Source organism: Etheostoma cragini, chromosome 3 (assembly GCF_013103735.1).
Source record: "Etheostoma cragini isolate CJK2018 chromosome 3, CSU_Ecrag_1.0, whole genome shotgun sequence".
NCBI classification, from domain to species: domain Eukaryota; kingdom Metazoa; phylum Chordata; class Actinopteri; order Perciformes; family Percidae; genus Etheostoma; species Etheostoma cragini.
The window spans coordinates 15,637,884-15,663,087 of NC_048409.1; the positions used below are offsets into that span (position 1 = coordinate 15,637,884).

Below are 25,204 nucleotides of genomic sequence, written 5' to 3' on the forward strand. Positions count from 1 at the left end.
CCCCCCCCCCCCCCCCCAAATCCTTCTTGTCAGTTATTGGCTGGAACACTGTTTTTGTATGCTTTTTTGGTGCAGCCGGGCACAGTTTGTTTTTGTTGCCATTTGTAGACCCTGGGCTGTCTACAGAGACCATGTTTTTTTCCTGCGTGTTCTGGGGACAGACAGCTAGCAGATAGTGAGGAGATGTTTGTTATATGTGACAACAAATTTAGCCTAAAACACACGTGGCATCCCTTAGAGCACCTTTTAAAAAATTTCTTTTCCAACAGCTCTGTTAAATATATTATCGACTGAGCTCTGATGTTTGTTTTACCTTAACGATGAAAAATGTATTAAAAGAAAAACTGTTGGCCGTGGCATGGCGGCCATTTTGAGTGTTAAGCGATAAAGGAGAAAGTAGCTGTAACAACTGTGTACATTGTCATATCTGCTTGGAATTTCCCACAATCATCAAGGGTCCAGGCCTGAGGACATCCACAGGCCAATATTGACTTTTGGAAATAGCGTCACCAACTGGCAACAGGAAATCAGCCTTACATGACAAACATCATCTGCTTTACATGAAACTTAAAATGTGATGTCTAATTGTTCAACTCAGCCGGCCCCTATAATTTAATCACACCCACTCACTCAGGCCACGCCCATATTCATACTATTTGAACTGTCAGAATGTTATAAAGTTAGAATCTTGTGTGAGGTGTCAATGAACTCAGCAGAGAGTTCCTTCTTCATTGGTGATGTTTGGTCCGCCCCCTATGCTTAAGCCACGCCCCTCCCATAACATTTGAAACGTGTAAGGCAGAGTCTTGTGTAAGGTGTCATTGAACTCAGCAGAGTTCATTCTTCATAGGTGATGCTTTGGCCCACTCCCTGTGCTTAAGCCAAGCCCCCTTTCATAACTGCTTACCCATCTAGGGTATAGTCTTGAGTGAGGTTTCAGTGAACTCAGCAGGAAATTTCCTTTTCATTGGTGACGATTTTCAGTGTCTGAGTACTGCACAAATGCACAACGAGCGCCGTTAGCGCGCAGGTTAGTGAGGGCCTGTCCAACGCTGCTTGCAGCTTTAATTTATAAATATATCAGAAAGGTGTCAATAAATCAAATCCAAATTACTATCTAAATACTTAAGTGTGTGTGTTTACAGGCAATGCAGTCTGCATTGCAAAAAAGCATGTATTTACCTTAGGTGTGCAACCAATATGCAAAAATTTTGTTAAACACATTAGCAGAGTCTAAAACTGTTAAACCATCACAATCAATCAATGTTGCCAAATATATAGATGGCATATCTGTTTAGATGACATATCGGTTTTATATATATCTTTTTATAAGCAAAAAGCTGCAAGTAAGAACAGAGTTATGATTATTGATGATTAATAACACAAACACGTAAAAATTCAGTGCTGTAAAATATTATAATTTAGAATATTTGCATTTACTGCTGTTCGGGAGACAGAAGGTGACATGTTAAAAAAAACAATGTGCTACGACACAGCAGACCTGCCAATTTAAAGAGCAGACAGCTGAGCAAAACACTGCCCCGTGTGAGGCTCGAACTCACGACCTTCAGATTATGAGACTGACGCGCTGCCTACTGCGCCAACGAGGCCTGGAGCATGCTGCAGCTGCTGACACTTAAAGAGCTGCAGCGTAGTGAAAGGGAGGGGGTAAAGTATGGGAGTGGGGGAGGGAGGATCAGCCTGAGCAGTGTGGAGGATCTGCAACTAAACAGAAATTTTACTCTCTCTCTCTCTCTCTCTCTCTCTCTCTCTCTCTCTCTCTCTCTCTCTCTCTAGGAAATCTGTGAATGTATCTCAGGAGGTATGAAGTGTTGTAAGATTAGGTAACTTTAGTTTTTTAGTGGAGCATTTTTTCCTCAACCTTCTGCATCTGCTTTTAATTCAGTTAGTGGTTTCCTGCATTTCTCACATTGTGTGAAAGTTTGTGTCTCCAGTGAGAGTTTGCAAAACAGTTTCCTTCATGCTGTGAGCTGCTGAGAGGGACAACAATAGCATTAACATAGCAAGAGAGTGAGGGTTTTTCTCCCACTCAATAAAAAACAAAAGCTGCATGTAGCCACACTGCATTGTGATCAATTGGTCGGTCTACGAAGAAACTCTGCTCTATGTGCTCCTTTGCAGTGAATTGCTGACGATATGTAAATGGTTAGCCGAGACAAAACCTTCTTTGCTCTTTCATTCTAAAAGATAGAAACCTGACACTTAGCCCAAATCTGATGTGATTATAGTCTGGCTACCAGAACAAGCCACGCTCAATAGATTTGAGAGCAGGGCGAGATCAAATCGTCGGCAGAGTGGAAAGGGTTTACCGAGTCAAATGTTTTGGAGCACTGTTTTTTAAATCCTAGGTTGAGAACCATCCTCCGGTCATGGGAAATTGTAAATGGGTCAACACGAGGTCACTGGAAAGACAACATATTAAACCAATGTTGCCAACTAACTGTCTCTTATTTAAAACAGCTTCCCTCCAGTCCTCCCTGCTGTCAATAATGCTTTTAAAGATTCTTTATTTATCCCAGCTGTGGAATATATATAGTAAATTACATTTTATATGTCATGTTTGTACAAGTTGCTTTACTGCAACAGAAATTTCAAAATACGTACATGATAATCTGTATGCATACCTGTTTCATGATAAAACTGAATTTGAATAATGAATGTTTCTTAGCCCTTTAACTAAGCCTGAATTTTAAAACCACAGCTTTCACCGCTGTTCATTACTTACTGTTGATTTGAGCTTGGAGATGCTACTATAACTCACACTGTTGTATTTTAACACAAAGTTTCCCACACCACCAGCCTTTGTTTTCATGATGTATGCTATTGAGAGAAGCAAAGGAATTACTGCTACTGTCAAAGGTTAACTATCTCACACACTTATGACATGCCACATACACAAGCTAACACGGCTAACATATGCTGAATACATTCCTACAGCACATAGAAGAAGAGAGTTGAAAACTCTACAGTCTGGCGCTTTCCAGAGTGACCTATTCTCTTAGCATCAAACGACAAACCCAATTTCCCCAGCCAGATTTCTCCTAGAGAAAGCAGATTTCTCAGTCACGTTTGACGTTAAACCGCTTACTAAATGGCTTTTTAAAGTGGGGACATGTGCACGAAGATAAAAGACTCAAGTCAGGGAAAGTAACGGGGGAGCAGCTAGATGAAAGGAAAGAGCATTACATGTAGTCATGCATCCTTATATTCAAACTAATTCTTTACAAAGTCAGATTAAAATTAAACTTTCAATAATGTAAAATAGTTGGCTACCCCTTCTGAAAATGTGACTATGTAACAGGGTTGTGAATCTTCACTGCTCTCAGGATTCAATTTGATTCTGATTACCCTGTCAATGATTCGAATCGATTCAATATCACGTTGCATCCAAATGCTTCACCTCATGATTATGATTATGATTATTATTATTATCATTACTACACACGGTTTTCATGGACAAGTTCAAGCAGACATACATGAAATCCCGTTTATATTGTATCTGCTCTTGAAAGACACTTTCTGAATGTAGCACGGCAGAACACAACAGAAAAAAGGCAGAAACAAAAAAAAGCAGTGAGCAGCAAATCAGCCGGTCAGTCAGTGGTCCCCGTCCGTCCGCATCGCGATGCATCGACGCAATGATTCATTTCAATACTCCTACTGTTTGTGAAGTTCAACCTCATAAGAATGACACATATGAATTACATAACTTATTATTAAAGGTAACAGGAGATGACCCTTATTGTCATCGCTACTCACGGATTGAATAAGGATGTTTCCGACGGTCTGCCTATCGTGCCATTGGCTGACGCAACCGGCGACTTGCTCCAGGAAGTGCTCGTGGTGCTCCAGGATCTCGGGGATCTGGTAAAACATCTCGTCCACCAGCAGAGGGTCCACTATGGAGCCGCTGTCCTGCTGTTTGAGAGGACGCATGTAGCCCTGAGAAGACAAGACAACCAGTTAGTTACAGGTCATTTCAAATCAATTAAATATGCAAGTCGGGACAGCTGTCGGGGCAACAAGTTGTGTTGTGTAACAAGTTTCTAGCAATTAACACTTTGAGATGTAATTATTGTTATAGCTCCTTTTAAATAAGCTATTGTATGATGATTATTATAAGTGTTATATTTGTATTTGATCAAGATCTAAGTGCTGGGGAATGTATGACATTTTGCTCAAGGTTTGGTAACACTTTCTTTTCAGTTCTTTTCACCAAGTGGGAGATAGACGTCAGGGAGCACTGATAACTCCACAATTGCAGTCTGAACAATATGAGGTAAATGTGGCATCGGCCATGTTGGTGTAAACGCCACAGTAACAAACAAATTAAGCAGCATTCAAGTAGTTACATCAAAATTGGGTCAGCATATAATTCCACACCCTTTCCTTCTTCTTTTCTCCTAATAATTAACTGTCCTTTTCTTTTTTCTTTTCTTTTCTCCTTGGGTCTCAAGGTAACTCCATACACACACACAATAAAAATCGGCTTTTGTAGATTTATCAGGTTTTCAGCAGCGTGTGACACACTCTGCCTCAACATGCAAACAGTAATCAATTAAAAGCTGAGGGAGAGTTAGAGATTTAATTTACTGAATTAAATGGATTCAGCTAATGGATTTAGCAGAAGCGGTTTAGTCCAGTTCAGATGGAGCCACACACAGTTTGATAAAGACAGAGTTGTTTTGACTTCCTTGTGTTTATGTGCTCATGAAAGGCCAAGGTATCATCTCAAATGTCACCGTTATCCTGAAGATGTGACTATCGCACTGTTGCTTGCTCTGGAGTGAACTACTAGAACTGTTGGGTCCTTGTAAATTCTGGAGTGTGGTCTAGACCTACTCTATCTGTAAAGTGTCTCGAGATAACTCTTGTTATGAATTGATACTATAAATAAAAATTGAATTGACTATAATTGTTGACTCTGATTGGAAATGAATTGGTTTATAAATAAACTGTTAGAGAGTAGCTCTAGATAAGCGGCCTCCAACCCTGCTTCCACAGAGCTACTTGCTCTGCATCTTTGAAGGTATCTCCCTACTCTCTTCTACTGTGTAGTGGTTAATGTAACATTATGTAAAAGTCAGTCCAATCTGGTGACAGCGATTATGTCACACATTGGTTCAAGTCCAATACTTACATATTTAGAGTCTGTGAAAGTTACAGTGTGTGTGGTTCTGACATTATGTGTGACATCTTTCACATGCGTGTAGGCATTTGATCCAATGCTATTATAAAAGCATTGATTAGTATAACTAATAATAATTCTTTATGTCAGACCTGGTAACTGAGACCATCCTAAGCACCCTAAAAAAGAAACAAGGAGAAAGAGTGAGATTTTAACTTTGGGAAGCGCTGCTGTCTCAGCTGAACCACATCTGACACCCTCCTTCAGGGATCTGCACTCTCACTGCCGTCACCGTGGTTACACTTACTTTCCTTTTGTCGCCATGGGAACACAGTCCAGGATTATTCACTTTGTGGCCACACACACAGAAATGTGTATAGTGAGAATTGAGAAAAATTTGGTGTGTATGTGTGATGTGTGTGCACAATCCCAACCACACACACACCTTTCACACAGATGAATCACACACACTGGTCGCCCACACACAGTGAATGGTGAGAGGTTATACAACAGGGAATGGTGATGGTGTGTGTGTGTATATCGGACACAGAGAGAGAGAGAGAGAGAGAGAGAGAGAGAGAGAGAGAGAGAGAGTGAGTGTGTGTGTGTGTGTGTGTGTGTGTGTGTGTCTGTGTGTGGGTAATAATGCTGATGACAGTGAGTTGTGATGGGGTTTGCAGATTAGCCTGACCAAATGACAATAAGTGGATTACATCTTTGTTACCTACATCTGTTATTTATGTCTTCAGCCATCTGTGAATCCACTGTGTGTGTGTGTGTGTGTGTGTGTGTGTGTGTGTGTGCTCATGTATTACCTGAATGAGACTGCGTAGTGACTCCACATATGACTGCTCTGTGTCCAAGAGGGTCATCATCACATGTTTTCTCATATCCTGGGAAAACAGAAGAAGGTCAATCATCACTGCATTTACAGTAGATTTATCTTATTCACATATTCATACTGTCATTTGGTTGGAACATTCTACTAAAGGATACAAAATGTGTAGACTGCACACAGCACTCGACACAATGAATTACATTTGATTTCTGTATCAAATGTAATTCACAATGTTTATGAGTCTGTGCCTCTATCGTAACAACTAGCCATTTAAGACAACATCTTGTTGTATGCTAGCCTTAATTCTCAAACCACTTGTAGTGTTTCTAATCAATTTTTGCTCTAATGTAATATAATCTTCTTGCAGAAGCAAAGGAATCACTGAGTACTTTCTGACTTTTTGGTTCCTACCACTTTAGATTCCCTAGATTACTTTTTTTTTGGTTTGGTTAAAATATCAGATATACTGTATAATGTCAATGATATTATAAACATTATTAGGAGGGAGGCAAATACAGGCAAGACGGCAAAGATGTTGTCATTGTTGCATATCCATATGCAAGTGAATAAGCTGCTTAACACAGTGAACAAAGACCCCAAAACATAAAGCCTGAGAAGGAAACAGAGAAAATAGAGGCGAGAGATGAAGAAAGGCAGACAAAAAACTTATAATGTCTACATAATTTGATGATTTCTTGGACAAATCTATCCCTCTATTCTCTGGTTTTACTGTTCGACTCTTTTACTGTGTGTGTGTGTGTGTGTGTGTGTCTGTGTGTGTGTGTGTGCGAGGTGGGAGAATAACAAGGGGAGTATATAGGGATCATGGAACAAGTAGGACACATTATCTCAGGGGTCTCCTGGGAGTCTCCCAAAATATTCTGGTACCATAAGCAACTTGTACATATCAATCCGAGCCACAGGCAAAACCCTATGGGGCATAATAACCACAATGTCTCTCACTGTCACACAAATACACACAAACACAATAGGCCACAAAAACACAGGAGGATGTTTTCCTTTCTCCCCTGCTCCGCTCTGCCAACACCACTGTGCCCTATAAATAACCCTAACAATAACGTCCCACAAAGGCCATGTTTAGTGCTTGGCATTTGAAGGGTTCCCAGGGGCGCTGTGGGGTACCACCCGAAGGTGAAAGTTGGTGTGTGGATGGAGGTGTGTGTGTATGTATGTGTGTGTGTGTATATGTGTATCAAAGTAATTGTGAGTGGAAAACCTTCCTTCTAAAATGATTAGTAAATGTTAGGCTCACGTTATCACCATCATCATCTCTTATCCAATAATTTTTCCCAAGATCCACACTGTTTGCTCCTTTACAGAGTGAGAGATGTTGTCCATGTCTACTCTACCCTGAGAAACACAAACAAAAAAGGAATAAATGCAGGGCTAAAGAGGGAAACAAGCAATGCCGCTGTAATCACACATCTACACTCCCCCACTCCCCTTAATAGGGACATTCATCTATTCAAAATACTGTACATCTTGGTCCAGTCCCCTGATACAGTGGCAGCAGCCATGCCAAAGTATCCTGAATCCAAAGTGTTATTTATCTTGACTTTCTATGGTATTCATAATCCAGTTGCTGATCTTTCTGGGTAAATATTTCACCAGCAAATCCAAACAGATTGACTTTAAACCCAAGTGTAAATCTTTCTCTGACAGTATAGCACCAAAATTAAAATAGAAAAATAGGTAAATATTCACAAATGTTTGGCATTTGTGTAGATTAGTAAGTGAAATTATAAAACATAAATTGCTGTTAATTATCTATTTAATGGTTTCAGCAGAATAGCTTACAATCAATCACCCACTTGTGCCAACAGATGATAATTTATATAGAATATTGCTATCAAACATAAAGCACAACTTCAATGCTAGACAGAAACAGTAATTTATATATATGAACTGCAGTGCTCTCTCAAAAATACTACAACGTGTATGTAATGTACAGTATTTGTATTAAAAGCAGGATTTCCCCAGTGGCTACAACTGCAGTTGTAGATGACGTTTCAGTCAGTATCTCGGTGATTCACGACTGCTGAATCATTATTTTGACATCAACCTGACAAAAACACAGAAAATTGACAGATTTCACTATGAAACAGGCCAATAAGCAAACGCACACGCGCACGCACGCACACACACACACACACACACACACACACACACACACACACACACACACACACACACACTGAAGGAGTGATTTGGACTCTCAGGGAGCTATTCAGTTCACAATGATGGGTGATTATACACACACGCACACACACAACATGGTGCAATAATGGTAGGACTGCTAGTTCCACTTTGCTATCACGGTTACCATAGCAATTACAGCTAAGAGGCTAAATGGTCAAAGGAAAGGCTGGTCTCTCACAACAACAGAGCTGAAGACAAGACACAGTCCAGTCTGAGTCAAGCCACAGACCAGAGTAATAATAAAACAACAGTCACACACTATGTGACGCCATGAGGACACAGGAGGAGTCTGTCTTCCCATCTCATTTCCCCCGTCCGGCTCACAGGGTAAAGGTTGGTGAGTAACTGTAGTCCTGTCGTGTTATTTGATGTCACTGTTCTCACGGTTTGTTTAAAGTTGATAAAAAATAGACTAAACTACAAAAGTAAGAGCCAGGTAGTAATAAACTGGAATTATCTGTTAGAAAAAAAAGAAAATCTTCAGAAAAGCAGCGACAGGGAGTTACGCTGACACAGGAGTGACACGAGTTTAACGGGCCTAAGCACAGGTGTAACTAATACCATGAATGATAGCTACATTCCACTCGTGACACCTGGCCTTTGTTCAAAGTTATAAGAGAAACCAATTTAACTTTTCTGTTTTAATTGTGTGTACTACTTCTAATGTTTTATCTTCACACTATTCACATGTTGTTTGAAGTTGCAACTTCTGTGGTAGTTTTCACATTGTGCACAAAATTGAGCTACCACATGTACGGAAATGTGCTCTATACGTAAATAAAGTCTTGCTTGCTTAACATGTTTTGACATGTAATATATGCAGTAACGTCGATAAAGCCACTTAAATTAAAAATATACAGTATATCATGTTTATAACTTGACTATGTCAATTAAAAATTCCGTGAAAAAACCCAGTTCTGTTTATTAGAGATCTGCATACACTGGCATGCGACAACAATTATATCACAAGAACCCTCCAACTATAGTAGTCACATGGGTGCAGAGTGTAATTTGGGATTTAGTACAACAAGCACAGAACTCACAGCCCCTTGGTGTGAAAACTGACAAAATGAATATCCAACAGAAAACTCCAAAAATAACTTAAGAGACTCAGAGCCTCGGTCCTGACACTTGAGGCCTCGTGCATAAAACAGTGCGTGGTATCCATACTCAAAGTGTATGTGCGTATCAAAGAAAAAGATAACGCGGGCCAAAAAGTAAAAAAAATATAACATTTTATAAATTACAGTCCAGATGCAAACATCCGCATGTGGGTGTGCCTTACATCCCACCCTCTACACGACCGCATTCAACCATAAACGGTCAATGCAAAGCACCTCATGAATGTCAATGCACAAGCACAAATAACACCGCTGGTTTTAATGTTTACAATAAAGTGGATTGTTACGCTTTAGTCTATGTCAGCTGATAGTGTGTGTGGAGTAGGCTGATGGAAGTCACATGAGGGTGTGTTAGTTGATCTGATTTAATCCAGGCATTGCAGGTGTGTCGAAGAGCTTTGACATTTGAGATGTTTCTGGATAGAGACACTCACAGAGGCTTTGGCTGACGGTGGCAGACCACACATGGAAAAGGAAAAAAAACTATTAAAGACAAAGATGCTGAAAGACTATTCTTGTTTTTCCACAACATAACTTTTGTAAATACAACTTTTAAAACCTGAACTTTACAACACAAAGAGCAGCCTCACAGAGTCATGAGGCAGACGAAGGAGAGGATGCGGAGCATTTAATGCGAACAGTTGCCACCAGCCGGCAGAAGAGACCAACGTCTGCAGGCCTTGCTCCAGAACGTGAATTGAAACATCAGCTGGGTGACTCAGTTTAACACAGCACAACCCCTCTTAGGTGAGAAAGTAACACAAAATGCAACACGCAGGGAAAAGTAGACGGGGAATAATGTTACCAGCTAGGCTAGCCTTTAGTAGCCGTGTGACTTTGTTATACGAGCCTAGGTTGCCTTGCAACAGGATCTATAAGTACCTTGTAATATAAAAGTGAAATTGTATGTGTGAGAGGCTATTATACATAATAAATAATAAAGCATGAATAACCAATATTGCATGCTTATATCTTATGTAGTATTTCCTAAATTATATATCTTTCATAATACTAAGGAGTCACCCATTTTCAGTGCTCTTAAAATCACAACTACAAATTATTTGTAATCTGATAACTTTGATCCATTTAACCACCCTGATCTCATGAATGATGTGGCCTGAAGAGCAAGAATGTGTTTGTGTAATTTAATCAGCCCAAAACAGCCCAAGCTAAGATCTGTTTAGAGAGACAGGTCTGTACATCCCAGCCTGCTCATTTGAGATAGAATTCACAGAGGGACACAAAGAAAATGCCATAATATGTTACGTAGCCGGTTCTTTTTTTCTCTAAGATACAGTCACAATCTCAAACGTTACTTGGTAGTCAGGGTTGTAGCTTGTGACATGGCGGTAAATGCGACAGGATGGATGATTCACAGGATTCTGCATGTCACTTATTAACACCGGAGGGGATCTGAGAAGAAACCCTCGACTGTGTGTGTGAGAGAGAAAGATCTGAACAAGTGTGTACAGTATGTGTGAGTAGTACAGCATGTTCTCATAAGTCCCTCTGCGAGCTCTGGTGTCTTGATAATGGTGTGGACACAGAGGGTCCATAAAGTAAGTTATTCATCACAACTTCAGCCAAACATTACAGCACGACAGTAAAGACAACATAAACCAGAGTCCGAGCACAGGCTGAAACTATTTCAGTTTCATGTAGCCAAGGTCAGGCTGTGTATCAACTATGTACTGTCTGCCTTTGCTGTGAGTGTATGTTCGTTGCACTCTAAAATAGCACTGCTACTACTGTGTTGCAGTTTACTTTTTGTTTGTACAAAACTTTATTCTCGCTCATGGTTGTTTGACAATGCCACACCTTGGCGTTTGAGGGCTGCTAAATGAGAAAAACTGAATGCCAAGCAAGGTGTTCAATTGTAGAATGTAATGTATTCATTATAGAATAGACAATAACTTTTCATCCTGTACCTGTTTGTACACACAAAATATAGCATCTAAAAGTGGTATTTTGTCAATGAAACATATACATTTCTTTACTGCAGACTTTTGGTGTCGCTTTCTGCTATAAAGGCAATTTTTGCCTTTCTACGTGGCTGAAATGCTAAAAGAAATCCTTTTTCTTCAGTTCTTCATTTTGTTTCCATGTGGTCAATTTACTGAATATATACCTCAACATCAGCCCAAACCATATTCAATATAAAAAAAGAAAGGCTCGAGTTCCCCGAACCCCATGCTGTTTGAGAGCTGAGCTCAAGTTATTTCATTAAAAGGCAACAAAAACACAGCTCGTTCCTCTCATCTCATTGCTGTCGTCACACCTCTCCGGCCCTGCGGTTTTCATCCCCTCTCCCTGATGACTGTTTCCCCTGGCAACAGCCTGGCGAACGCAGCAGCAGGCAGCTCGAATTCGGCCAAAGAGAAAGCATCCTCATCGCCCGTCTCTTTCTCTATTCACCCACACACCTCTGTAAACACATTGATTTTCACATCTTCATGTTTCTAAGTCCTGAAAGTAATCAAGTCTCATGCGTCCCTTCCTTGTCAAGCTTCTGCCTTTTGGCAGGGTTATGTTATGTTGCGTGCAGATGTGTGTGACAGCGTGTGTGTGTGTGTCTATGTCCTCCCTAATTGTTATTTGCATGCCGCAATCTGCTCTGACCTCCTCTATTACTATCCAATAGTTTTCTCTGCCTTTCAGATGCAGAAAAACACAGACTTTTGATCCACCTTCCTCGGTCATCACCACCTCATCCTTTCCCTTCCTCTCATCCTACTCTTTCTTAAAGCTCCTCACACTGGTCTCACTTCACATTCACACAATCTCTTCATAAAACATCTTTGTTGAAGGTGCTCTAAGCGATGTTGAGTGACATTACTTCTTGTTGAAGTTCAAAGTATTTTCACACAAAACAAGTTTAGCTAGCTTCCCTTCCCCCCCCCCCAACCCCCAAATCCTTCTAGTCGGTTATTGGCTTGAACGCTGTATGTGTATGCTTCGTGGTACAGGTGGGCACAGTTTGCTTTTGTTGGCATCGCTTAGAGCACCTTTAAGTTGTGTAATCAATTTTGCGGCCACTTCAATATTTGTCTTTATCAAAACACAATTTGAATCAATTGTAGAATTGTAGAACTAATTGATACATACAGAATCAATTGGTGGATTAATTGATTTGGTAATTGACAAAAATGGTGTTATTTAGAAACTATTTTAAGTAAATCTTTCAAGCAAACATGGCACACACTAATGACTAATATGAAGATTTGCTGTTTTTGTTACTCTTTTAAGTTATTAAACAAAATATCGGACGTTTTGGACAGACTATTGACACTTTTGTCAGACAAACGATACAATGATTTTTTTTTTAATATTGTTTGATATTTTATGGCTCACAATATGGATGGAAAATAATCCAGACATCTGTCAGTTGGGGTCCGACAATTATTTGAAAAGACGGAAGTGGCATACTGTCAGGCCTAAGAACGTCTTGTCTTGTGTCCTTGCTATGGTGAATGTGAGCTTTCAGTTTGGACACTTCTAGAATTATATGAATTGGGGGAAATTGTTTCCCAAATTAAAAAAAACACATCATAAGAAAATGTATTGCTGCGCTTACATAGACTTAATTGACCCTCCCACATACAAATACACGTCAGTCCTTGGTGTTGGATTAACAGGCTGGTTGTTAGGATTAGCAGAACTACAGCGGCTGTGCTATGTCTGCAGTATGTGTGAGTTTGTGCATCCGAAGTGTGTTTGTGGATTCTGCTGCCACTCATGCATGCATAAGTCAAAGTATATGACAAACACGCAGAAGGAAATACTACTAGAGAGGCCTTAACGTAAAATATAAAAAAAACTACAACAGACCGTGTACGCACAGATCATCAAAACACTCAACAGTAAGTGTTGATTCATAAACGAGTACAGATGGACGGACAGTAAAACTACAAAGTAGTAGAGTGTGTGTGTGTGACAGTAGGTGTTACAGCTAATCGTGTGATTCACTCAGCTTTAATTCTATTATAGAAGGAGACAGAGAGAGGAGAGCTGAAGACTGACACAATATACATTTAAGACAGATATGCTAAAACAAGGAATGAATTATGATAATGAAGCAGATACAGAGAAAAACTGAAAAAAAAGAATTTAAAAAGCAGGCTCTACAGCAGAAGAAGAAAGAGAATGAAAACAGAGGGAAAAGAAGAAGGCAGGATGGAGTGAACTCTAAACTGACTCGGGCAGGCAGCTACAATGGCAAAGAGAAGAAAACACCTAGTCTACCTCTCCGTTGGGGCTTCCAGCACAAAGTCCATTGCCATTCAAATTCCGGCTGATGTTCCCATTCTTGTTGTTCCTGAACTGGTCCACAGCATCTCTGTCCACCACTTCTTCCCCACCTCCTCCCTCATCTCCTGTATTTTCTCCATTCTCATTCATTTCCTCCAGAGCGATGCTGAACTGGGCAAGGGTTCGCACCATTTGCAGCATACGGAGCGGTCCCTGTGCCCAAATGCACACGCACTTTGTCACATAGACGCACACAAACAAACTAAACAAAACCTACAGGGTTTTTATCTGTTTCTTTAATTACAGATAATATGCGGTCTTGATGTCCACAGAATAACGCCAGATAAAAAAAAAAGAGACAACAAAGGGAGGGTCAAAGGGATCCCCACCTTTCCTCTTATTCACGAAATCAAGTAAACATCTTTCCTGCCGTTGTTTTTTTTCCCCTCTCTTCTTCTGGCAACAGATGCTTTTAAATAAGTCACTCCTTCAGAAAGCATGCAAAGCTTTTGCTCTTCGAGAAATTCTGTGTTGTGTGTCAAAGTGTCTTGGTCTTGCTCTGTTGAGGTAGAATCGGCTACGCAGCTGTCACAACGCGTGTGACGCAGCACACGCCCACGCCGTATGTGAGAAGCAAAGGAGCATACTTCAGCGTGTATGCACGGGCGTCTGATCTGTTTCTACTGCATGGACGATGTAAGCAAGATCTGAGCGTATGCCGATGTGTGTGTGTGTGTGTGTGTGTGTGTGTGTGGACCACGGTGTGTGAGAGTGTGTCATGGCCCTCCCCTCCGGTGTGTAAAATGAGAGACAGCAGGCAAGGCAGACGCTTACAACACTCAGCTCAGCCAGACTCAACCAATCCCTCCATAAATAATCGATTGAGGCCTCTGTGGGATGAGAGAGCGAGAGAGAGAGAGAGAGAGAGAGAGGAGGATGACAGAGTTGTCCATTCATCCATCTCCCTCTTAACAATCTTTCAAATGATCCATCCAACATAACATCTTCCTTGTGTCACAACAGCATCAATTCTTTAATTCATTTCATTTCTTAAGTTCCCCTACTCCCATTGCAGTTATATCCTCCATTGAGGCAATACCGATTACAATTGTAATGTCCTTTCTATCTTTGTCTGTTTCTATGCAGACACACTGAATGGCAGCAGCCCACTGATAACCATGACAACAGTGAGCAAGGGTGTCTTTTTGAAAAGAGCAAATCTGTTTTGTATGTTTTAGCTATTAAAACTACAAGTCATGTTTAGTGACTAAGATGTATTTCCCATCATCCAGGCTGCCGCTGTTTTTCCCTGTTTTTCTATTATTATAATTAATAATAATAATAGATTATTCCCTTTCTTTTTTATCCATCCCTCAACTTTATGGTAGCGCAATACTAGTTATATCAATGGAATACCGCAGTATTTCTTTAGTAAATCAAATATGAGCATATACTGACACATGATGCCCATTAAATCTTCCCGGAGCCCAAGGGGAATCAATCTACAGTTATATTGAAACAGAGAAAAGAGTCACATTTGAAATCTGGAAATTCTGAAATAGTGGCCAATGCCTTTATTTGAGACTATTAGAGTCTCAAATAACATGTCATTATTTCTAATTTACAGTGTATATAATTTACAAAAGAAGCCTTTCTGTTTGACATTACGGTCGCTATTTTTGCTGTAAATGTAGCCTTCACACTTCCTCTGTTTCAGTGGACGACTTTTATATTCAAAAACTGCAGGAAGGGTTGAATTGAAAAGAAGCTTAATATTGAGAAAGCACACCAAAGTTCTATCAATCAGTTTATTAGAAAGTGAGAACAGTAGTTCTGCAAAATGAGAAGCTCAAAGCAACAGAGACATTTAGCAGTGCAGTTGAACTGATGGAAAGAATACTGTGGACATATATTCAGATTATGTTGAATATCCATCTCAGTCATAAGGTAAAGCAGATGTACTGGCATTATATCATTAAATCAGTACATCATTATCTGAGGACTGGCATTAAGTGAGAACTTTCCGTTTTTGTGCTTTCATAAAGATTTGATCAAAGTTATGTGTTATGTTCATCATATGGGTTGTGGTTGTGCAGTTGAACTATCGCCCACTGTCCTTGTATTCACTATTGGCCTCAGTTTTCCAAAGAGTTTCTGTAAGCGACTGCATGCCACATAAAGTTAATGATCTAAAACATGCAGAACCACCAGTAGGGTCCTTCAAAAATTCATAAAGTAAGTGCACCCAGATTAACATGCCGTCCACACCCTTTTGTAATACACAGAAAACAACAAATGCAAAAAAAAAAAAAAAAAAGATGTGTGACCAGAGCATAAAGAGGGCAAACTGCCATATTGACAAAAGTGTAAAAATGATTTTGGGGATCTGTGAGTGAGTGTGCACACGTTGGCCGGATGGCACGCATCGCAAACGAGTTTTAATGAGTGCATAGATCTGAAATGTGGTTTCAAAAGTAGAGGACAGCACGGCATGTGGGAAGGAGCTGAACTGAACTGAGAAAATCAATTGTAGCTTTAAAAATAACCTATGCCATGCATTGTTAACAAACATAACAAGCCTTAGGTGACTGGATGCCCACCAGCTACATACAGAGTACTTGTACATGGCACAGTTTTATAGTTTGACAAAGATATCGATAAACACAGAGTTCTCCACTCGAGTTAAGCATGGTATGTGGTGGCTTTTGTCCAGCGATAAACCCAAACACACTTCAGGCTCTTTCTCTCCAACTGAGATCAGATGGTGACAACAGAAAAAAGGTCACAAAAGGACATTTAAAGGTCAAGCTCATGGCAGGAAATTGGCCTTTAATCCTTGTTGCCATAGAGACAATAGACGAGGTTGGAGGTCTGGTGACAGAGATCAGGGATGTCAATCTCTCAGGCATGTTTCGGAGTTGGAACGCAGAATTTTTCTTCGGGCCAAATGTTTTTTTTTCTCTCTTTCCTTTAGTAACAAACTACTTTTAATACTAAATTAAGCCACTTAATCACATATAATAAATTCAAACTAATCACTTTACTCTGAAGACTAAAGGCCACTAGAAAAAAAAAGAAAAAAAAAGGTTAACAATGGCAGAACTGGCAGCAGCATTGCCGTCAATGCTTCAATTTGATTTGATGACCTACTTTATCGGATCAAGCCTTTAATTCGCCATAACTCATCTTAACCCGGTAAGTTTACAAGAGAGACTTGCAGTCACTCAGAGTCCTGGCATCTGGTTACCCTCGAGTTCGTTCAGGTTTCCTGTTTCCGCTTGGACCTCTGGTGGAGCTCTATAAATCCTGGCGCCCCAGCAAAAGCTATGTCACTCTGGTGTCATACTGGCGTGCCACCTCGGGGGCGGCTAGTATACCGCATGTTTAATGCATTATATATAAAGAATTAACAGGGAGATCTTGCCTTCTTTCTTCATATCTGCATCTGTTTCTAGTGTCATTAATTTATTAACCAACAAATACTTGTTAGTATTATCACACACTGATGCCGTCTGTGCCAAAGCACACCAGCGTACGTACTTTATCGAAGACTGAGGAATTTTTAACGTTGACCCCACTTTTATGAGAATGCTTACTCCTTGCCCAGATGCAGGTCCAAAAAACTCAGGAACTCTTTAATCCTGACTTCCATTTTAAACAATTTGTCAGAGCTGTTTTAAATGTAATTGATTCAATATTGTGTTTTAGACATTGTGGGATTTTGTGTTGCTGTATTATTGTGTGTCTTTTTTTTAACGTCTGACTGCTGGCTGTACAAACAATTACCCCTCGGGGACTATACCTTGACCTATCAATTCATTGTTGTTAATTATTTTCTACTTTTTGCCAGACTCTTTGACAATAACAAATAGATTAAATATTACCGATAGTTTGAAACCACATGAGAGCACATAAGTCACATTCATAACCTGACCAGTTACATCAGCATCACCAGCATCTTGTTTCTCTAGCAACTCCAGGATGCTCACATCCTCCGTATTTCCTGTTTAGTTTTGGACTAATGCAATTGCTAGGTAGTGAAGAAAAAAAGCCATTACGTGTGTGTGGGGAGGACACTCCATCCCCAAATCGACCTTTTTTCTGCATGTGTGTACATGCAAAAAAAAGGCAGTTTGGGGATGGGGTGTTTTTTCTGAATGAGTTACCAGCTCATTACTGGCTGACCCAGATTTCCAAGTGACACTGACACACACACACACACACACACACACACACACACACACACACACACACACACACACACACACACACACGGTCAGCTGAAGATCCTTGTGTACTTTTATTTTCAGTGCAAAAAGGCAGAAGCAATGAATTATGAAACATGGAATGTTTGAACACAACAATGATCATAAGCCAGACTCAATTTCAACACGTGACCTTTTTGTCTTCTTTCATCTTAAAAAAAAGACATTAAAATGTCTACACCGTATTCATGCATCAGATTCAATACAAATAAAACACCACAGAACACCACTGTGCAAAACATGCCTATGTTATGTGGCTCATCATGAGTGTGCTGAAATTGCAGTCATGGGTCAACCTCCCCCCTGCAAAAACAAGTGTGTGTGGATGATACCTGCTCGGTTGCCCCAGCCTGTGTAACTGACTGTTACTAACTACTAAACGACAGCTGTTGTGACATCTGTATCACAGCCTCTGAGCCAATATCGCCCCACAAAAACTGAGCCAGTCTGGAGGTAGTCTAAAAGATAAACATGTAGGAGGACTGATGATGCCTGTCAGCATGCCCACAGGTCCACAGGTGTGTGTGTGTGTGTGTGTGTGTGTGTGTATGTGTCAGAGAGAGAGTGTAACCTTAGGAGAGGTGGATGCATGACTGCCCAAACAAATCAAAACAGATTTCTCATCACACACCTGTGCATGCATACAGCTTGTTCCAGCTGCACGTGTGTGTGTGTGTGTGTGTGTGTGTCCAGTTTTCCATCTGGCATTCATGAAAAAACAACCCTCATGAAATTACAGATACACGGGCACTAACAGGGAATAAATCATCACATCACGTCATTCAGGTGTGTGTATGGAATTTCTGTTTGTGTTTTGGCCTGTGTGTTGTTATCAACTGACCAGTTTAACAGCCAGGCCGGGTTGCCAGATATACTACCTGTAAAAACGTGAAGCCAGCGCACTACAACTGTAACATTAGTACAGTCATGAAAGCAGCAAAGAAACGGACAGGATCACAGAGATAGATTCTATCAGACCTAAAAAAACGGCATGTTTCTAACAGTTAAGTGACCAGAGATGTAACAAACCCGGGGAAATATTTGAGATGTAATTGAAAGATTGAGACAGTTTCGAGCTGTCAGAAAGCGTGGCTAATTTCCTCCTGAATAGGTAAGCATTAGCTTCAGGTTAATTTATCACGGCTACTAGGGACGGTCATGTTATGTCATTTCAACATTTGTGTACTCACATTGAATTATATAGCTAGAGTACCTGTGCTGTTTACTTATTAGCAAAAACAATTGAGACAGCTAGTAAAGTGATCCCGACTGGTTCTGGCTAACGCCGCCATGCTAACAATGCTAACGTTACCAAAGGACCGGGCAAGTGGGCCACGGCTGTTTATAGCGCGTAGCGTGTTCAGGGGTTCATAGCTGACAGTGGTGCGTCATTTTAATCCCAGACAGAGGGCTGTAAATTGGGAAGAGAGGACTGTGAGTTAGCAGTGCGTTTAGCGATTGTTGACATAATTCTAAGCCAATAATGTGTGTATTTCAGTTGGGTAATTCTAAGCTGAGGAAGTGTGTCTGTTAGTTGGGAACATAGCTCCGTGTGAGCACGGGCTTTTATGACTGTCAGTATAGCCAGCATCTAACGTTAGCTACTCCGCTGTGCTGTGAAGTAATGTCTGGCCATGTGAGACAAGCGTCTAGCAACATTGTTGTGGATGCTGCAGTCTCAGCCTGGCAACCTCCGTGAACTTTGAGTCTGGAGAGGAGGTTGCAGGGGAGACGACTCTCTCTAGTATTTGGAATTTGTACTGCAGTAACTATTTTAAACACTAGCTGTCAGTATTACATATTGCACCTTCAATGTCCTACTGTAACTGTACCAAGGTAACAAAATGACACACACACACACACACACACACACACACACACACACACACACACACACTTACGCACGCACGCACACTGTTAGTAACAGTTTTTCTTTTGTCTTCCTGCCACAGGGTCATGGTTTAACATTTTTCAGATAGGGTATTAATGGATTGATTCAGAAGCTATGGAACATCAGATAAAGGGCAGTATTGGTTCCTTTTGATAGGAAAATGAGAAAATATTACATAGGATACTTTGTTTTACTTATTTCTCAATTGTCTCCAGGTCAGAGGCGATATTCATATAGGAGTTTAATGAGCAAAGTAAACACATGGTATCTAACAGAGCTGTGACTGTTGTCGAAACTGTAGCGAGTGTGTGTGTGTGTGTGTGTGAGTGAAAGCGCACACAGGTAATCAGATCTACTCCACATACACCCTCACAGGATGGTGTGGATGTGTGTGTGTGTGTATATATGGTGTGTGGGACTGAGATACGTGTGCTGTGAAAAGAGTCTTTGTCCCTGTGAGGAGAGTCTGAAGCAAGGACACGATTGACGCTCAAGCTAACACACACACACACACACACACGTACAATATTGTTCTGCTCTAACACACACGTGAAGACACAAGAGGATCTGATGTATAGAAGTATATTTGATTAAAAAGAAGTGGAAAACTATGCAATGCAAAGCTGTATCAACTGTTCCTTATCATACTTTATAAAAGGTTTCCAACACAAGTAGGATTACGGTTCCTGCAATGACTTTCAAGGAATTGCTTAATGGCCATAAAGTTGGAATGGAGCTTGGAATGAGCACTCATTTCTTACATTTATTAATATCATCTCATCTTTTCAAGAAATCAATGCAAGTATAGATTAAAATGTAATATCTGCAAACTAAGGTATTTTCAAGACCAAAAGACGTTCTGTGAAAGTACATACTACAGTAGATTTAATTGTTTTTTTTGAAAGTCAGTTTAGTGCCTTTTTCCTCTTCAAAAGGACCTTTTCAGCATCCTCAGCCAGACAGCATTACTGGACACACCAGGAGGAGCCTTCGATCCACTCTACATCTACATCCTCAATTTCCTGTCCCACGGCAGCCTGACAAGCTAACCTCCAATCCACTTCCTGTCCAGCAACCTCTCCCACAATGCACTGGGATCCAGAGATAGCCATCAGCCACAGAGACAAGTCTTTACCCCAACACCACTCCGGAAATACCTTCTGTCTGTCTCTTCCACCCAGTTTGTCCTTTCTTCCACCCTCTGTCCTCTCGGTCTCTCTCTCTCTCTCTCTGATCATTTCTAGAAATCCTCCCCTCTCTCTCACACTGCCTCCCTCACAAAATCTGAAAAACAAAAACATCTCTGTACCACTTCTTTTTATGCATCATTTGTAGGAGATGTACCAGTAATATAGGGAACATGAACAGACTATCAGCTGGATTTCCCTGCAGGAAACTGTCTCATAAAAGATGCACACACACAGTGATATAGCAGTTTAAGGCTGAGAGGGGGAAAAGGGGATGAGGACAGGGAGAGAACAGGCAAACAAGGAGGAAGAAAATATAATGGCAAAAAGCAATAAGAGAGAAATTTAGACTGAGAGAACACTTTGTTTTATAGTCAGCATTACTACAGCTTAGCCAAAAATAGACACTGGAGGGTGGATTAAGGCCATCTCTTTCCTTTCCACTTCATAATTTACTTTTCACCTCTCTCTCTCTCTCTCTCTCTCTCTCTCTCTCTCTCTCTCTCTCTCTCTCTCTCTCTCTCTCTCTCTCTCTCTCTCTCTCTCTCTCTCTCTCTCTCTCTCTCTCTCTCTCTCTCTCTCTCTCTCTCTCTCTCTCTCTCTCTCTCTCTCTTCTTTATCCTTTGCTAAGGGCACGTTGTAGGTGCATTTAGGGCGTGTCCATATCCGCTATTGCTAGTTTGACGGCGGAAAAAGGGTCTGTGCACCAGGCGCATGGCTCGAAAGGGTTGCTGTTTGTGGCTTAATTAATTCATAGGTGTGTTTTGGGCTAACATTTAATAAACCATACAGAGTGTCATCTCCCATTCCCTTTAAACGCCAGGCACATTTGTACCTTGGTGCATTGATATTATGATGGTGGATTTGCTGAACAAGAAGGTGAGAAGAAACTGATCTGCTCGTGCGTGAATGAAAGCACGCAAGCAGATCATTACATAATACTATTTCACATTGTAATGTCGCGAGCCTAGGCCCATTGTTATTATGCCCTGTTAAAATAATTTTGAATTGACTTTAGACCAGTGACACAAGTTTATGTTGGTCAATGGCCGTCAAGCCGCCATGACAGTCCGGCTTGAATTTTGGGAGAAACCAGACCAACGTGACACGTTTGTCCAACCAGCTGCCGTCCGCAGTCGACATTGCTTCGGTGTGTTCTGAGGTACTTTTCTGGCCGACTCGGGGAGGCCGCCTTTTCTTCCAACAGTCAGCCGTCTGGTTGGTGTTTCGCGGCCTAAAGACACTTTAGGCCCGCCGTGTAGCGCCTGGTGCAAGGTACGACCCCGAACGTTTACGGCCATGCAAACATGCAGGTATGAAGTTTAGCATGTTCATGGTTTTCATTTGGTGTTCTAGCACGCTAGTTGTTCATTTTTACCATCTAACACAAAATACAGCTAAGGCTGATGGGACTGTCATTAGTTCTGCAGGTGTTTGTAGTAAACCAAAGTATTGGACGAATTGGAGGATCACACAAGGTATTAAAATTCATCCTGAGGGGAACGTGACTGTGTGTAGCAAATTTAGTGGCAATCCATCTAACTGGCTGGCACTGAACATAAAGGTGTCAAAATATTTCACTCAAAACCTCAATAGGGAGATGTCAGGGGATATCTAGAATTGAGGACACATCATGAATGCCATGAAGAAGATGTTTTCTGTGTATACCTATGATTTTCTTCTGTGACGTGTCAAAAAGTCTTCCACCTGTTACAGTACACTTAGTTTACATTGTTAGACCACCCTCCCATGAGTTGTCCTCCCAACTGTTGGGGAAAAAACTGAAAAAAGGGAAACTTTTTTTATCTCCCCTACAGACTATACACAATAGGATACCGGATACTCCCAGAATCATTTATAGCTGCTCACATTAAAACAGTCACATTCCACTACATCTGCAGGCGCGTGCGCACACACACACACACACACACACACACACACACACACACACACACACACAAGCCACAGGGGGTGCTCTCTGTCATCTTTACTGTACACATTAACCACTGCTTTGTCAAAATATTCACTAACAGTGTCACATACTGAACTTTCTGACTCCTCATAGACACACTGCATGTCCTTGATTTAGGGAAACTAACACTGACATAACTTCTGTCCTGACTGTGGGTCACAGATCAAGGTTATATCAACAAACCCAACACAAAGAATTGATATTGAAAAACAGAAACAGGCCTTTTGAAACCAGTTTACGGTAAAAGATGACAGTGATTTAACTATTTAGCCCAAGTATTATTATTTTCCCCCCGCAAGAACTTTATAGTGCTAAATATTGATATTAGCTAGTAAATTGCACAACGTGGTTTTACAACTTGTGGGACAAGCCAAACCACTGAAATCCCATTATGAAATGTCAAATACACATGGGGTCGCCTGCAGGGCTCAGTCTTTAAAACACATTTTGAAACGCAGTGTCTGCAGAAAACAACAAATAATGAAGTGTGAACAGCCAAGCAGAAAACTGCATTTTTAACATTGAGTGATAGTCAAAGTGCTCATTTGTTTGTTTGCGCTCTAGATTAAAACTGACTTACTTCTTAATGGCTTTACACTCCTGTGAACCATGTGTTTGGACTGGGCTAATATCTATGGTCTATTTGAACAGGGGCCTGTGAGCAGTAGGACATTTAGTTAATGTGTACTCATAAGTAAAGCCGGGGAGGAAAGAAAATGTTTTTAAATTGTACAGAGAGAGCGTTCCTGAAAACTGGGTGTGTACGTCTATTTGAAAGAAAGAGAGAGACAGTTTTGGACTTGGGGGGCAAAGTATGCGAGCAGGATAAGAGAGCAAACTGAAACGAAAGATGATAGCATGAATAAAGAAAGAGAGAGCTGCCAGTGAACTTCAGGATAGCCAGTGAAAATGAAGAAAAAAAAAAGGGAGAGAAAAAAAAGAGACCCCGTTTCAACCCGGCTCAATTCCCTCTCACTCTCTCCTTATATGGCAGTGTTGGTTGTGTGTGTGTGTGTGTGTGTGTGTGTGTGTGTGAGATACGGGCTCAGTCCCAGTGTTGCTCTCAGAGGGAGCGATTAGATCAGCGAGCGCATGATGACTAAATTCAAACTAAAGGTTTGTACACTGCTTTGCCAGCTTCAGCACGTTCCACACATCCCCTTCCCATCATCGACTCTAATGCACTTTAAAATATCTATGGCATTTAATACACGCCTCATAAAAAGTATATAAAGTCAATGCCAATTGTCACAATCTGGTTAAATGTGGTAGATATTGAAGTTCATTTTACAACAAAATCTCGACAGAATTCTTGGTTTTGTGTTCTCAGTCCCTTGGGCGGCAAATGATAAACCACTTTTGGTCTTCAGTCAAGAGCATTTAAGAAAACCTCAGATTTTATCTTTGAGAGGCAGTGGAAAGGGTGGGGAGAGGAGGAAGGGAGAAAACAGAGAAGAAGAAGAAAAAAAAGACAAGAGCTTACATCACAGCCTGTTTATGGCTATGGCTCCTTGAAAGGGACAAAAATAACCCCTGGGATATCTGCCCCAGAATTGAAGGAATCATAAGAAGCCAGAATCCTCTCTTTTTCATTTCATCTTTCCCTCCCTCCTTGTTGCACAGGTCTGCTTCCCAGAATGCTCTGGCCTGAGCCCAAATGACAGGAATGCAGGAATCCAGGTAGCATGTCTACATGAATCTACACACACTCACGGTAGACACAACCACACGCGATGCATCCATCCACTCATGCTGTACAAGGAGGAATGTGCTGTACATGTAAAAAATACACATATCAGTACAGACAAACGCACACTGGGATCAATACAGAGGAAGTCAACAGCTGGGCATACACTGTAATCTTTTATATTTAGTATAGGGTTTAATTGCTGTTTTTACTATAATATTAATCAATGCTTACATAGCATAGACAGACTGAGCTCATGAAATGGCGTCTGCATGACACGCCAATCCGAAGCCATTATTTGCATGGTATCAAGACGCATGCTTTCTTCATAGCATCAATGTCGTTTGGCCTCTATTGACTTACATTACCTTGCGATTGCGTGAGGAATTCACGCCGTGGTGAGAAGTATGAAAGGGCAAAAATACACAAAGGGAAGTTGGTCAGGGTGTTGGATGGGTAAAAAAACAGGACTTTCCCCCAGGAGTCCCGCGTGTCGTGTTTCCGTTACGTTTTACTAAAGTCAACCCCCGTTCTTCTTTTTTCCTAACTCAACCTTTGCTTTCTTCTTGCAAAAACACGCAAAGTGTTGTGTATGTTTACGTCCACTGTATACAGTTTAGACATAC

General features: G+C 40.9%; 1 protein-coding gene and 1 non-coding gene across 3 annotated transcripts in view; both read right to left on the bottom strand.

Moving 5' to 3' along the window:
* The window catches only part of LOC117942249 (rho guanine nucleotide exchange factor 17-like), a 61,022-nt gene that overhangs the window by 12,978 nt on the left and 22,840 nt on the right, over positions 1 to 25,204 (bottom strand). For both annotated transcript variants that reach the window (XM_034867639.1, XM_034867638.1), the window contains 2 exons: positions 5,965 to 6,042; positions 3,781 to 3,963 (listed from right to left, as the gene is read on the bottom strand). In XM_034867639.1, the coding sequence (XP_034723530.1) occupies positions 3,781 to 3,963; positions 5,965 to 6,042 (261 nt within the window). The remainder of the gene's footprint in view (positions 1 to 3,780; positions 3,964 to 5,964; positions 6,043 to 25,204) is intronic.
* On the bottom strand, positions 1,538 to 1,610 carry trnam-cau. The gene has a single exon. It is a non-coding gene; the product is annotated as a tRNA-Met (tRNA).